The 16,710-nt window shown below is 36.6% G+C and overlaps 2 protein-coding genes across 21 annotated transcripts in view; both read right to left on the bottom strand.

Moving 5' to 3' along the window:
* skd (mediator complex subunit skuld) overlaps positions 1 to 16,710 on the bottom strand; it is a 122,397-nt gene that overhangs the window by 33,915 nt on the left and 71,772 nt on the right. For all 20 annotated transcript variants that reach the window (XM_067789079.1, XM_067789086.1, XM_067789087.1 and 17 more), the window contains 2 exons: positions 12,753 to 13,189; positions 11,727 to 12,663 (listed from right to left, as the gene is read on the bottom strand). In XM_067789079.1, coding sequence (XP_067645180.1) covers positions 11,727 to 12,663; positions 12,753 to 13,189 — 1,374 coding nt within the window. The remainder of the gene's footprint in view (positions 1 to 11,726; positions 12,664 to 12,752; positions 13,190 to 16,710) is intronic.
* On the bottom strand, positions 6,902 to 10,907 carry LOC137252941 (uncharacterized). Its single transcript, XM_067789096.1, has one exon. It carries the CDS (start codon positions 8,124 to 8,126, stop codon positions 7,512 to 7,514), a length of 615 nt encoding a protein of 204 aa, XP_067645197.1. The 5' UTR covers positions 8,127 to 10,907; the 3' UTR covers positions 6,902 to 7,511.

Below are 16,710 nucleotides of genomic sequence, written 5' to 3'. Positions count from 1 at the left end.
TTTTGGGTTTTGGGGAGTGTTTTGGTCGAAAACTACCCTTTCGCCATTTTTTTTCGCAGGCTCGAAAATTTTTTTTTTTTTGGGTATGCGTAGTGGAACTTTTTTTCCAGAGCCCAAATTTTATCGAAAAATCGATGGCGCGATATCGGTTAACTTTCGTCCATACAAATCGACCCGACCCAATGTATATGATACATGTACTATATGTGGTGTAGAGTTTATAGACTAATCAAATAGCATACCAAATTCTGTAATAAATGATAGACAATGCTTAAAAGTAATCAGAAGTGTATTCTTGTTATTAAAATGATCCCCGATTCATACCAATTTTAATACAATACTTAACATTAATAAAATAAAAATTTATTAAATATATATGTGGTAATCACAGTTTCGTGTTAATTTTGCCTTCTATTAACATTTGTGTACAAAATATGCGTGATATCTTATTCTTCGAACTAACGAATATAGTACAGGTTTACAAGTATGATATGTATGAGAAGGAAACAATTCCTTTCTCTTTATAACACACTGCAGTTTGACACTTCGGTCAGTGTCAAACTAGCGTGGAACCCAGTGGAACCTGCGTGGAACATGCGTTTGGACACTGAACGAAGTGTCAAAATTACCGGGGTTGCTGCCGTGGAAAGCGACGCAGGGAAACAAAAAAAGGAGCGGAATATCAGATATGGGTTGCTGTGATTGTAAATTTTTTTGAACGAATTTAGTATGAAAATGTAGTGCACTTACATATGTATATGGATCCTACAGAAAATTATACAAAAGTCTTGAATTGGGGTATCTGAGGACGCGTAGTTATTCCAGTATTAAGAATACAAACACGGGTGCTAAGTTTTTCTACCCGTTCAAAAGTTCTCCGGGAAAAACAGTTTGAAACCGAGGTCGACTGCAATAACCCGTCCAAAAATGTGGAAAGAGAAATGAAAAGACGCGTTTTGTCCTGTTATCAATAGTCCAAAGGCAAAAAAGTATTCGAATTATTGGAAGCGAGGCAAAAACGCGTCTATTAATACCTCCCCCGACGGTTTTGGTCGTGCTTTAGCAATCGGCCCCGGTAATGAAGTATCACAATTTGTTAATTAAAATTGTCCAAAACATATGGATTTTAAAGAGAGATGTACTTAAGTGCTCGTCTGAAAGTAAATAAGGATATTTCTTTGTAATATAACAATAAAAATTTGACGCAGTTTTCGTTAGCAGCTACTACACTTTTTTTGGACCTAAGAAGTACAACACTGCCAAATAGCATCCACAAAAAAAAACGAACAAGAACAGCCATTTTATCAGGTGAGCGTGGCTGTGTATGTGCGTGCTGCTACATATCCTACTTGTAGACCTTTACAATGCTAACAAATAGGATGTTCAATATTGCGGCGCTTATCCCGGCTATCTTCAACGGGTGATAGAAAGAGACGCAAGATCGAACCGCGATAGTATCTTTAAAAATCAGGTGATCAAGTCTATTTGTTATGTTATTAAGTCTATGCTAATAACAATGGTATTAACTTTCACACACTTAACACTCTAGTTCTTATTTCGTTTTGGTACGAGAAGAAATGAGTGATACGACGAGTTGCCAAAGAAAATGAGTTCATCCCTGCTCATCCAAGCTGACAGTTAGCATCAGTGGCTTGAATTTTGAGCAAAGAAGTAAAAGAAGATATTTTCAAAAATGAATTAGTAACCTCATTTACTTTGACGTTATCGTGTCTAAAACTATGGTCGTTCATCTTATTTGTAGCACGATTACCAATACTATAGGCAAAACGATAACAGTTGACTCTAACGTTAACTCGAAATTCTATATCACGAACAGCTGCGAAAACAAACCGTCAAAAAGAAAGGAAGAAAACAAATTTGACAATTGCTTTCGTGCAGTTTACGAATAACGTAAATCTAGATGATGAACGGCAACGAAAGCTTTAGAGTAACATTACCAGATGATATCGCCAACACAAGTATTCGTTAAGCGCCTCGTTCGCCAAACAGAATGAGACGATAAATTTGTATGAGTTTGAAGTGAAGCCAATATTACTTGAAAAAATATTACTTTATTTTGGAAAGCACAAATTCGATTTTAGAAACCGTCAGTTAAATTTTAGAGTATATCATATGGACCTTAGAAAGAATCAATTCAGTTTTAGAAAGTGCGAAATGTACTTTAGATTAGTCAAATGTAGTTTAGAAAAAACTACATGTAATTTAGAAAACATCAAATGTACTTCAGAAAGTGTCAAATGTACTTGCGGCAAAATCAAATTTATAATAAAAAAAAAAAATAAATGTAAGGCGCGATAACCTCCGAAGAGATCTAAGGCCGAGCTTCTCTTCCAATTTGCGTCGTGCTCCTCTTGATTTTCCCTACAAATTGGCCGGACGGGACCTACATGTTTTATGCCGACTCCGAACGGCATCTGCAAAGCAGATGAGTGTTCACTGAGAGCTTTTCATGGCAGAAATACACCCGGAGCGCTTGCCAAACACTGCCGAGGGGCGACCACGCTTAGAAAAATTTTCTTCTAATTTAAAAACCTTATTTCTAATTTTTGATGTTGCCTACCACACCACGGTGGCCGCCAAATTTATAATATTGTGACGAATATTAGCATCACTAAGCTGTTAGTAAATAATCACACAACAACAAAAACATGAAGCAGCCACTCTTACACATTAAAGCTTACACTTATGTAGAAGGCGACGAAGAGCTATCTCACACACACATATGTGGTCACCAGCCGAAGTATACACGCATATGGCTATAAACTACAAATATGCATGTTCCCATATAACTAATTACCAAGCAGGAGATATAAGAGTTCTAGAAGGTGAAACGTCTAGACCTTTGGAGAAATATGCGAACGAAGCAACGGAGAGTATAAAAGCAGCGCATAATGAACAATCAGTAAACAGTTTAATTTAAACACGCTATCAGTTGCGAAGTGAAGAATAATTGTGAAGTATAATTGTACTACTCCCAAAGTAGTCTAATAAAGACCATTTTACAGAATATTGGAGTGATATATTCAACAGTTTAGCGATTCGTTATTAGCACAAGGTTTCAAATAAGCGGAATTTCCCAAAATTCGTTACAATATGGATAGCATTTATCAGGGACGGTATTCAATATGAGTTAAAAAATATAAATCAGTAAATCGTTATTATTCGGTTTATATAATTTTGATTAAGGCAATTATTATTTACTGAGTTTTTTTTCGATTGAAAGTAATAATTAAATTTGAATTTAATAATTTAGATCAGAAATAAATATTTTCCTTGATTTTTAAAGCTTTCACTAGTAAACATTAATTTTGATTTTAATTTTTTACTCAAAATCTGATTTTTATTTCATTATTTATAATAAAACTCAAAACGTCATATCTCATGTGCGGTTAGGACTTTCAACTTAAAATTTTAAACGAATTTTCCTCTGACTCTGCAGTTACTGCTCCTCAAAAAAAGTCACTGAAAATTTTACTATTAGTGCTGCAAGTTGTCGAAGATCATGTGTAGGTTATACAACCTTAGACGAACAAAGTTACTCGTATCATTAGAAAGAGAGGACTGCAAACTCATGACGGGTATTCTGATTGGTCACTGCCTTCTGGCGTACCATGCCTTTAAATTAGGCTTTGTTAGTGATAGCAGGTGTAGGAAGTGCGGGTTGGAGGAGGAAACGATCGGGTACGTTTTGTGCTCGTCCCCTGCGCTTGCCAGGCTAAGACTCCAGCTATTAGAAGTGAGACGGCTGCCAGACGTAGAAGCAGCAAGTGGCATAATAAAGCTTCTAATATTTGCCAAGAGGACGGAGTTATTTTAAAACATATGTAGGCTCTGGTTTTTTTTCAGTTTGGTCGTTAAACAGACTACTGGTAACAATACGGACTCATTCAGTCTACGGACTCATTCAGTCATGGACCGGTCACTTTCCTAACCTGACTATTAGTACTGGAAAATAGGTATGAAAATGTACATGTAATTTGCTTTAATTTTCAAATCATATATTAAAAATGTTAGTCATACAACCCCACCAACTCCATCCAAAATGTTGTATTGCCAGTTACAGAGGCTTAATGAAATAATTAGTCAAGTTTTCTAAATTAAAGCCATAATTGAACTCAATCTTCCATACAAAAAACAAATTCTTAATTATCTCATTATTGCTTTATTGAATGCCTAATCGAGTGAAAAATGCAGTCGGTTTTGCTTGGTGCTTCGAAATTTATTGTCAACGTAACAAATGACAATCAAAAATAAATTATTTTCAATAATTTACGAAAAATGACAAACACGAAAAAATTCAAAATTTAATTTTCGCTGCATTTGCTGCAAAAGATAATACGGCTTTTTCGAAAATAGGCACATATTTGGTTATGTGCAACATCTATGGGTAGTTGCACATGCATTTTATTTTGATTGTATTTATTATTAAGAACATTTTAACTATTTTTGGTAAAAACGAAATATTTTTTGGGGCTGCTGACATATCTTGGCTGAATGGAGCAAAAGGCCCTGTATGAAAAGGGAAACTTAATTATTTCATTAAATAGAATTGTTATTCGATTAAGTTTCTGTGTGAAAACGGTATATGATTATAATAGCAAATGGTATGTCAAACATGAACGATGGAAAGATAATGCGTAATGGCCAAAAGAGATGCAATACGTCATGTACGTTTTGAGTTTTATTATGAATAATAAAATAATATTCAGATTTTGATCGTTATTCTTGATTTAAAAAATAATGATTATAAGGTAATGATTATTCTTCATAAAAATAATAAAAATCGGAGATAATAGTTATAGCTAAAAAATAAGTAAAAATCAGAACTAATAATTATTCTTGAGTAAATTAAAATCAAAATTAGTTTTTATAAGTGATGAAAATTTTAAAGATTAAGGAGAATTAATATTTGTGATCCAAATAATTAAAATCAAATTTAATTATTATTTTCAATCGAAAACGCTTAACTCAAAAGTAATACTATTTTTCTCATTTTTTTTGGATATCACTCTAAAAATAGAAATTATTGCAGATTGCAACAGATTATTTTAAGGCAAATATGGTGGTATACCCAAAGTTATTTTGGTCGAAAGAAAAAATTTAAGTTGTTCTAGAGTACATTTGATAGTATCGAAAGTCGATTTGTAAAGTGATATGAAACTATTATGGAATTTCGGTAATCTCAACCGCAGAGATTGGCGCTCTTAACACCAAGACTACAGCCCTATTAGAGAGATTAGTATATGTATTTATAAAATCAAATATGAAAGAAGCATTATTATATTCACCACAACATGTTTACACCAAATGCAAGTCAGTCGATACTGCCAGGAATACGCCTAGGTGTTTTACTGGACATTGCCGGAGATTTTAAGTATGTCTCGAAATGAGCAATGATCGACACTCTCAACTGTCAACTTAAAAAATTAGATTGGTTCCCTGTTAAGTTGCAGAATGATCACGACGCAATGGGGTCTATGCGAGGCCACAAAATCTGTAAACAGAGGAATACCGTAGGTTGGGGTATTATCACCAATGCAGTAGACGCTGGTCATCAATCAATTGCTTAGGCGGCTCGGCAGAAGGCTAGTCAAACTTACGACATATGCAGATGACGTTTCGGTCATCATAAGCGGCAGATGTGTATTTATAAACAGCTTTCTTATGAATCAGAGGTTGCGGGATGTACATGCCTCGGCATCTGGAGTCGAATTAACCGCCAACGCAGAGCATTATAGGGTAGTGCAGAGATTTCCGTGTTCAGGCAAAATAACAAGGAGATGTTCATTAAAATAATGTTGATCATACGTTGGCAAGCTTGAAAAGACGACTTGAAACTAATCCTTATGACCGTTAAAAATCTCAAAAGAAATTCTTCAAGAAAAAATTAGCCCCATATGTTTTTACATCCGAGGTTATTAATCTTGACATGATCTTCCAAAACAGGGCCAATTGCTCCCTGCTAGATATATAGGCATGATGGCTACATGTACATGTTGCTACGGAGGCGCATTGGGGAACCAGTTATCATCATCACAGCAAACTAAAATTCGTATAATGTGACAAAGGTCGGACAATACTCCGACCCCTGCTTATATACGAATAAACAAGTCCTTTTACAGTTGAGCAAAGGCGAAAAAACCGATCGAAATGATGTTTTAGAAATTTTAAATTTTTAATGGGAAATTTTTGTCCAACTCTGAATATTAAAAGGATAAATATTTATAGAGCTGTTAAAAGGTGTGAGCTGTAAAAGTAAAGGCAAAAACCTCATACTCCTTTAAAGAGAGTAGTGCTTCTTAAAGTCTGACTTCATAAGTGGGAAAAACTCCCTGCAAACCGTTGCTAAGTAGGTTGTGTGTCTCCCTCCAACATTTGGGACATACAGACTGCGTTTGCTTTGTGTGCAACAAGATCGACTGATATATGTGGAGTAACTTTCTATCCCATATCGGTATATTATGGTTTTGATTATGTAGCAGGTTCGGCACGTCCTCAGACTTCACCTCACATGGGATTCTTTCCCTGCCTACAACTATGCGCTAAACATAAGATTATTTACAAATATCACAAGACGAGCCGGACCCGTGCGCATCTTGCGCAACCAATATAAAAGTCTCTTATCAAATATCAACAAAAATCAGCTGTTCTATAAATCAACTAAAACTTACAGTTTGCGCTGCCATCTAGCGTATGATAGCAACTGCCGGCAATGCAGTGCAAATATTCACAATAAGTTGTGAACTCTACTTACGAGTTCGTTGAGAGAACTTTGGATGGATTCCAATAAAGCGTGGATGCGCTCAATTATGCGCACAATTAATAACGTATAAATAAAACTTTATGTTTTATTATTTAATTTAAAATAGTTTTATTTGGTTTGAATATCTTTTATTTTCCAAGTTTTACAAAATGTATTTTTAAGTAAGTCGATCTCACTTTTCAGCTGCCAAATTATAATGGCCGAGCCACTCACGCGGCGGGTTGCATTCGCCCGTGCGAGCGTGTTCGGTCATCTAGTACATACATCAGCTGATGTTTGGTTGATGTGGTGAGTTCCTCTTAGGCTGTCGTTATAAAGTGCCTTAGTACAAATAGATTTCTTTGTGTGCTCACAATCGCTTATTCTTAGCAAATTATTGTAATAAAATATAGCTAAACAAAAGCACTACGAACAAAATTGCCCAAAGCTCGCTAATAGCCCGAATCTCCATCTTTACAACCAAAACTTTATTTATGGATTTGGATTCCAAATAAGAGCGAAAAAGGGACCCGTACATAAAAACAGCAATTAGAAATAATAAATAGTTATATTCTAATGAATATGAGTTACCATATTGCCGACAAAATGTTTGTGTAGGAGTTTACATTTTCCAATTGAAAGAGTTAATAATGCATTATGGAATAAGAGAATGATAAAGAGCAGAAGTGTGTGTTGTGTACATATGTATGCATGTAATTAAGTTGAGAAGAGAATATTTCAAAAGCGATTAAGAGCATGAGGCGGAAATAGTATAAGAGAAAGAGAGTGACAACACAAACCTTTGCTTTGGTATGGTGCCTGAAGTTTTATAATGCATCATAGTGGTGATGATGCTATTGGAAGCAGCAGCTGAAGGAAAGTCTACTGTATCCGCTACACCACCATTATCGATGATGAGGGCACCGTAGCAAACGCCACCACTGCCCCCGCCGCTGTTATTATTGGTATTTGTAGTGAAATTTTGTATGCCGCCAGTTGTATTGCTATTGCTATCAAAGTAAAAGTCAAATTGCTGTCGCCGATGGAATGGAATATGCATTGAAGTACGAGACGTTGAAGTCCCTCTTGCAATACTGCATGCCAACGATGATGATGATGATGACGGTAAAGCTGCCGACGAAGGCGACAACATTGTTAATGGTATTTTTATATTGTATTGATGTTGTTGTTGTTGTTGAAACTGATAATGGTGTTGTTGTAATTGTTGATTGTGGTGGCTATGGTGGTTGGTGTTGCTGCATCCCGTCGTGTCGGTATGCATTTTACAACCTAATGTCATCATCATGTTGCTGTTGCTACATAAACGCAAAGACGATGCCGTACTAGATAAAAGGGATGTCATTGACAAAGTAGTAGTAGTAGTAGATGCAGTATTTTTTGCTACTTAAAATAGATTTTTCATAAAAAGAGCAGAAACGAAAGCGCTCGAGTTCTGCAATTGTTTAGCCATGTTTTTGGTTTTCTACGCTAAAATATGAATATTTCCACCAATATCTTATAATAGTTTTAACATATCAGTACAACTTAACATAGATAACGCAGTGTTTAAAAAACTTCTCGATGGCATTATCTGTTACAATATCAAAAGACAAAATGTTATCTTCAAATACGGTAGTCTCCTTAATTTGAACACATCAAAACTTAAATCATAATCTATGTCCTAGATCTTGAAATGAAAAAAAACTTCTTTATTCTTCTACCATATTTATAAAAAATTATTAAAAACAATAATTTTTTGTCGAACCCAAAACATTTTTGTGGCACAAACAATTTAAAAGTTTTTCCTTTCCTGGTGTCCGCACTTTATGTTTGTAAATTTATACACAAATCAGCTTTTTAAGATGCAAAGGTGCTCAGAGATCGATCTAGGGAAGATGACAAATGCTAAGCTTGCCACCAAACTGTTGTTATTGTAGCGATAAAGAAACTCCCCGAAGGCCCTGGGGAGTGCTATCGATGTTGATGGTCCTTTGCCGGATGCAGACCGTTACCATGCTCATCCATCTCGGGAACGATTTCGTATGACCACATGCGACCTTCTAGGCCATTCCGCGCTCACGCCCCCTAGATCCATGAGGAGTTCGGGGTCGCCAGATCCCCGGCTGTTAATGAAACAGGATTCGCCACGGATAGGTGAGGTTGACAATTGGGTTGGAGAAGCTATATATTGCGCTGGCAACACCTTGAAAGCGTTGTTTACACAACGCCTTGAATCTATTTGGTATTTTAATCGCCTCTTACGACAGGCATACCTACAGCGCGTATATTCTAACCCCCTAACCCGCTGGGGCAGCCACCAAACTGTGATCACCCTTTGTAACTATATTGTCCGCCTATAGATTCGAATCTACAAAACGAAATAGCGTAAAATTAAATAACATTTTTGTTGTTGTTGTAGCAATAAAGACACTTCAAGAAGGCTTTGGGGGGAGTGTTATCGATGTTGATGGTCCTTTGACGGATATAGATCCGCTACGTTCCAGTAACAAGCACCATTAATGTATAAGCCCGCCCATTTCGGAAACGATTCCACATTCTAGGCCATCCAGCTCGCACCCTTCAGTTCCATGAGGAGCTTGGGGCCGCCAGACAATTGGGTTGGAGAAGCTATAAATTGCACCGGCATCCCCTTGAAAGGGTTGGGCTACACAGCCTCCTTTTAGAGAGACATACCTGCCGCAGGTATTATCTAAGCACGCTAACCCGATTTCAAATCTAAAGTACACAAGATATAGTTAAAAGCGATATATAATAATGTATATTGGAACGATTTTCCGTCATCCCTTGTCAAATTTGGTTTCGAGACAAACCGCTTTCGGCGTAGTGCCATCATCAGTGTCGATTTTCGTTCTGATCTGTTGTTGTCGTTTGTCTTGTATTTATAGATATATAATAACTGATTCGATCACGGATTCTAATTGACGGCAAAACGTTGTTTTTCGACCGCTTGAGGGCGAGAGAGCGACGACGAAAGGGGACGGGTCGGGTTGAGTCGCCTGTACTTGGACAACGCGCTTCGTGGATATCGTTCTTCTCTACACGGTTATATTGGATGCAGATTATTTATGATAAATTAACAATTTAATAATTAAAAAAAAAAAAATACAATGGGGCAAAATTCTCTCAGTCGGGGAAGCGTAGTAAACGTCGAAAATATTCCATGTTTTCCAGACCAAATATATAACTCTCAGAAAACGCACCAATTTCAATTTCAGTAATATTCCTTTCGATCTGATACTGTATTGAGCGCCAATAGTCGGTGGCGGCCACCGTGGTGTGATGGTAGCGTGCTCCGCCTACCACACCGTATGCCCTGGGTTCACCACCCGGGCAAAGCAACATCAAAATTTTAGAAATAAGGTTTTTCAATTAGAAGAAAATTTTTCTAAGCGGGGTCGCCCCTCGGCAGTGTTTGGCAAGCGCTCCGGGTGTATTTCTGCCATGAAAAGCTCTCAGTGAAAACTCATCTGCCTTGCAGATGCTGTTCGGGGTCGGCATAAAACATGTACATAGGTCCCGTCCGGCCAATTTGTAGTGAAAATCAAGAGGAGCACGACGCAAATTGGAAGAGAAGCTCGGCCTTAGATATCTTCGGAGGTTATCGCGCCTTACATTTATTTTATTTTTTTAATATGTATGTTATGCATTCAGAATGTTTACAAAACTGCCAGACGAAGGATTTTTTTATAATTAAATATTTAGTTTTAACATTCTTGTCCCGTGTATAAATTTTCTATCCTATATATATATAGAAACCGTAGACAATTTGTCACACATTTTTGTTTTTGTTTTTCCGTGTAGAAAACTTTTGAAAGTAAAATGGAAAGTTTTCTACGTGTTTTATGGTCTCCAATAATTTGGAGCAAGAAATTATTATTTTTGGTTTTTAACAATTGTTTTTGTTTTATCGGCCCATTGTTAAAGTATTCAAGGTTCGAAACGAGCTCAAGGCGAGAACAATAATTTTTTGTGATGATTATTGTTTTTTAATTTTTCTTAAATTGAAAAAATTTATTTTGTTTTTTGAATAGTAAGTAGAAAACTTGTCTACGTGTTTCAAGGTTCGAAACGAGCTCAAAGCCAGAATACAAAAAATCATTGCTACAACAACAACAACAACAACAAATTATTGTTCTGGCCTTGACCTCGTTTCGAACCTTGAATATTTTTGTTTTTATTAAAAATATTTCTTCAGACTCAATACTAAATCTTGAAATTTCATAACGTTCAGCAATTTTAGAACGAAACGAAACGAACAAAACAAGGAGTTGTCGTGTTTGAAGGAATGAGGAGCTCTTTAGCGACATCAAAAGAGAATTACCCGATAAGAGAACACAGAGCTGCCGTGTTTGGACATGGAAAATGTGTCTGAAGTTGTGAAGCTTTGAAATGTAATACCACGCGAGCAGCGGATTTGAGTTAGTGGTATACATGCGTTACCTTTTATTTCGTTGGTGTTCAAATTAACGCGAATTTACTGTAGTTATATTTCTATATAAAATTACAAAAAATAATTTTCCGTTTTAAGTTTACAATCGTGATTTTGCTAACCAAATTATATCCTGTGCAATGCTTTATGAAAGCCGTAGCTTATATATGCTGTAGCAACGTTTCCAACATCAAATACATAAAGTTCTGAACACGCATTGTGTGATTTGTTTTTTTTTTTTTTTTCAATTCATTTCTTTACATTAGTAGAAATAAAAAGAATTCAGTGAGGCTTGTGTTTGGTTCGATTTGAAAATCATATACATTTGTATGTAATCAATATTTTAATTTGAACCGCAATAGATTTGTCCTCATTTAAGCGCTGCAATTATTTCATAATAACCTCTCTCTATTTTTAGGCTGCGTTATTTTAAATCACAACTTTTTCCAATATACAATTCAATATCTTAAGTAAACATACATGGTAGCTTATGCATATCATTTAAAAACTTACTTTGTGCATGTACAAGGCGCTTTTTCCATTGGATCGACGAATCCCCAAAATTGCAATTGCTGCATGCGCAATTTTGCCTCCATACCATTTATGTCTTTAATATCTTTGACATCATTCGTCGTATTTGTGTTAGCATTATGCGTGTCCATTGCAGTACAGCCGTTACCGCTATTGTTGTCACTATTGCCGCCATTATTATTACCACTATTGGAGTGGCAATCCTCGCCGACACCACCACTACACGCTGCGGATGTTATGCCTGAAACTCCTGTGCTGGTTGTAGCCGTGTTAGTGGGTATCGTTGTTGAAGATGTGTTACTACCAGCAGTAGCTGGCCCTATTGAGACACCAGTGCTCATTATCGAATTTGTGGCAACACTGGCCGCATATGCCACATGCAATGTATTTGTTATACAATCTTGCCATACGCGTTCTGGCATTTCTGTAGCTGCCTGTAGTGAGGCATGAGTATTGGTTGTATTGCCAGTAAAACTGCTCGCCATCGTATCATAGTAGGGTAGCGTTCTTACTTGTAGTTCGTGTAAACGTTGTTCTACCATTGCAATGCTGCTATTGTTACCTACCCCACTACCGTTAAAGCCAACATTGCTGTTACTACCACCACCACCACCGCCGCCAGCTGGACTGCTCGACGTTGCAACAGTTGCTTTTACAGTAGTTATTGCGTGCACTTGTTGCTGTTGTTGTTGGTGTTGCTGCTGCTGCTGCACAACATTTGTGTGATTCGTTGGAAGTTTTCGACTGACGCCAGTTTGCTCATTTGAATTCGCTGAAGAAATTGCAGCCAATGCAGCAGCCTCTGCTGACGATGTTGTACCCAATGCATCTTTTTGCAATGCAGCTGCCTCCATTTCTTCCATGTCATCCAAATCAGTGACTAGTACATAAATTGAGGGATGATACATTTTATGTCCGCCTAAAATACAAGAAACGTACAAATTAGTTTACATAGCATACATACACACGTAAGTAGTTTTATAAATGAACATTTATTGATTTCCTCACCCGATACAACTTCAACAACCGGTGGCACATCGGAGTTCTCCTTATTACATAACGGAAAGAATGACGCCCAATCTTCCAAGATTTTTTCAGCCATTGGATCCGTAGCTTTAAAGCTATTACCAGTGAGTGTTGCAGCCATACCGAATGGTGCCAAAATAACTTTGCGTGGCTTGGGCAATGGCGTTGCACTCGGAGAATTTGAAGGTATGCCCCCATTGTTTGGATTATGTGAGCTTGCTACATCTTCTGGCAAATTTGTGGTGTTACCATGTTGTTCATGAGATTGCGAGTTGGTGGCAGCAGCAAAAGCTGCAGCCGCTTCCTTTAAATGCTCCTTGGTTAATGGACGCACCGCTGGGTGTTCTCGTAAATCAATAGATGCACATACTGTGTCGCCGTGCACGAAGAACGTAAATGAGAATGAAAGATGCTGAGAACTGAAAATGTAAATTAAAATTAGTTTTTTTTTTAGATATACATACAATATGTGAAATCATACACATGCACATAGACTTGCGAGTAAAAAATTAGCAGCAAAAATTACTTGAAAATTTTATTAGTTACTTAATTTTCTAATTCTTTTTTATTCACATTAATTTAATAAATAGAACTATGTAAGCCCATGTCGAAAAAAGTTTTCGAAAAATGCGGTATCTTCATGAATTTCCAAATTCTACGTGAATTTTCAGAAGCCTTTCGACTATGTTGTTTTGTAACCCAATCCATTTTAGTCTAACAAAGTCTCTCAAAACTCCTTTAAAAAAAAAAAAAAATTTCGAAGGGTGGTTTGAATTTTACTCCATTCACACCTCAAAAAAAATATGTTTGGCCATTTCGAAACTTCAAAATAGTTAAGACCGATATAGACGAGCCTTTAAAGAGCTTCAGAAAAGTATTCGGCATTCACCTACAACATTCTCTTTGTACACACATACTCCTAAAGAAAACTCTGCGTTTGTATTCGAGGCTCTGCTAGCTTTAGGCATCACCGGATAAAAATTAATCGTAATTTCCATTCCGCGGCCGCCGTGGTGTGATGGTAGCGTCCTCCGCCTACCACACCGAAGATCCTGGGACCCCGGGCAAAGCAACATCAAAATTTTAGAAACAAGATTTTTAAATTAGAGGAAAATTTTTCTAAGCGGGGTCGCCCCTCGGCAGTGTTTGGTAAGCACTCCAGTGTATTTCTGTCATGAAAAGCTATCAGTGGAAACTCATCTGCCTTGCAGACCTCGTTCGGAGTCGGCATAAAACCAGTAAGTCCCGTCACGCAAATTTGTAGGAAAACTTAAAAAGGAGCACGACGCAAATTGGAAGAGAAGCTCGGCCTAAAATCTCTTCGGAGGTTATCGCGCCTTACATTTATTTATTTTTAGTTTCCTAAAACCCCAAAATAAAAATTGAATTTTCATTTATTTCTCGAATTTTAGTTCCCATACCCACCAAGCATTCGACTCATAAAAGGTTCAGAAAGGTGTTCTAAGTCGGAGCACTAACGCTCATTATGAGTTCATTTAGTGGTCTGAAAATAATGCATTTCCCTACTTGCGATGGTCGACCGATATGGGTTCAATTTCATAAATTTGGATGCAGATCCGGCACGTTCCGGCAGCAAGCACCATTAAGGTATAAGCCCGACCATCTCGGGAACGATTTGGTATGACCCTCCAACCTCCTAGATCCATGAGGAACTTGGGGTTGCCTCGGCTGCTAAAGAAACAGGATTCGCCACGGGTAGGTAAGGTGGACATTTGGGTTGTAGAAGCTATATATGAAATAATTTGGTATTTTAGTCGCCTCTTACGACGACAAGCATACCTGCCGCGGGTATATTTTAAGCCCCCTAACCCGGAGTGATATCAAAACTAATTTTAGAGTCAACGTTGTTGCCCGTTGAATTGCGTAAGGGCAGATGTTAACAACAAGCCGCTGTGGTGCGGTGGTAGCGTGATAGTAGATGAAAATCGTATTACTTTGGTTTTAATATAGAATAACACCACAAAGTGTGATTTACACCCTTAACACCATTATTTTTATACTCAGCTGAGCAGAGCTCATAGAGTATATTAATTTTGTTCGCATAATGGTACCGTGTAACGGCATAAACTAATCCCGATAGATATAGACTTCTAAATATCAAAATGATCTGGGCGAAAAAAGAAATTAATTTAGCCATGTCCGTCCGTCCGTCCGTAAACACGATAACTTGATAAATTTTGAGGTATCTTGATGAAATTTGGTATGTACGTTCCTCTGCACTCATCTCAGGTTGCTATTTAAAATGAAGGAAATCGGACTATAACCCACGCACATAGGTAAATTTGCAAGTTTTAGGCGGCCAAAAATATTTTATTGCCTATATCTTCTTAAAACTGTTTATATTGTTATAATAATTTGTGTAATTAATCGGTTATAATAAAAAAAAAAAAATTACACTGTGTAACACTAAAAAATACCTGCGCAGTGAGGCTATTTTTCTTGTTGTACAGCAAGAAGTGTAATAACTTAGTTTTGTCTTTATCTAGGGTAAATTTTTAATTGGTTTTATGAAAAATTATAATAATTTGTGTAACTAATCGGTTATATTAGAATAGACATACACTGTGTAACACTAAAAAATACCTGCGCAGTGAGGCAATTTTTCTTGTTGTACAGCAACAAGGGTGTATCAAATCCTCTATCTAACCCCCTATTAGCAAGTATCTGCAGCTAAATTTAATGCAGTTGGCAAGCTAATTGTGCCAAGTACCATGTTCAAAACTAATTTTCACTTGTACGGACTTGGAAACATAACAAAACTGGTTTCGAACACCAAAAATCAAAGAAAATAAAATTATTTTTAACATCCTAAATAAAATAGGTTCTTTATCAATTTATAACTTTTAAAAATCACAAACACCATTAATAATGTTAGTATTTACCTGAAATATCAGAACCCATCACAAATACTCAATTCAATTATCTTAAAACTTAAAATATTCACGTTAAAACATGCGATTTCACATAGGTTGAAAAAAACTATAACACGCGTTTCAGAAATAGCTAAATTCCGATTACTTGACAGCTAACGCCAGGTATGTGATGGATGGGAAGGGGTAGAATTATTATTTCCCTGTCTATTCTTAAGCTGTGGGAGTGCCTTTTTTGTAATTGTGGCAACTTTCAGAAATTCAATTATGGCCGCCTAAATGTCTAAAATCTACCTATGTGCCACGCTCACTTTTTCGATACCGAAAATTTCGAAAAACCGAAAAACTGCGATAATTCATTACCAAGGACGGATAAAGCGATGAAACTTGGTAGATGGGTTGACTTTATGACGCAGAATAGAAAATTAGTAAAATCTTGGACAATGGGAGTGACACGGCCACTTTTAAAAGAAGGTAATTTAAAAGTTTTGCAAGCTGTAATTTGGCAGTCGTTGAAGATATCATGATGAAATTTGGCAGGAACGTTACTCCTATTATTACTATATGTGTGCTAAATAAAAATTAGCAAAATCGGATAGCGAACACGCCCACTTTAAAAATTTTTTTTTTAAAGTCAAATTTTAACAAAAAATTTTATCTTTACAGTATACATATAAGTAAATTATGTCAACATTCAACTCCAGTAATGATATGGTGCAACAAAATACAAATATAAAAGAAAATTTCAAAATGGGCGTGGCTCCGCCCTTTTTCATTTAATTTGTCTAGAATACTTTTAATGCCATAAATCGAACAAAAATTTACCAATCCATGTAAAATTTGGTAAGGGCATAGCTTCCATGACGTTAACTGTTTTCTGTGAAAATGGATGAAATCGGTTGAAGCCACGCCCAGTTTTTATACACAGTCGACTGTCTGTCCTTCCACTCGGCCGTTAACACGATAACTTGACCAAAAATCGATATATATTTACTAAACTTAGTTCACGTACTTATCTCAACTCACTTCATCTTGGTACTAAAAATGGG

The sequence above is a fragment of the Eurosta solidaginis genome, chromosome 5 (assembly GCF_040869045.1).
Source record: "Eurosta solidaginis isolate ZX-2024a chromosome 5, ASM4086904v1, whole genome shotgun sequence".
Taxonomy (NCBI): domain Eukaryota; kingdom Metazoa; phylum Arthropoda; class Insecta; order Diptera; family Tephritidae; genus Eurosta; species Eurosta solidaginis.
This window is presented reverse-complemented; position numbering and strand designations above follow the sequence as displayed.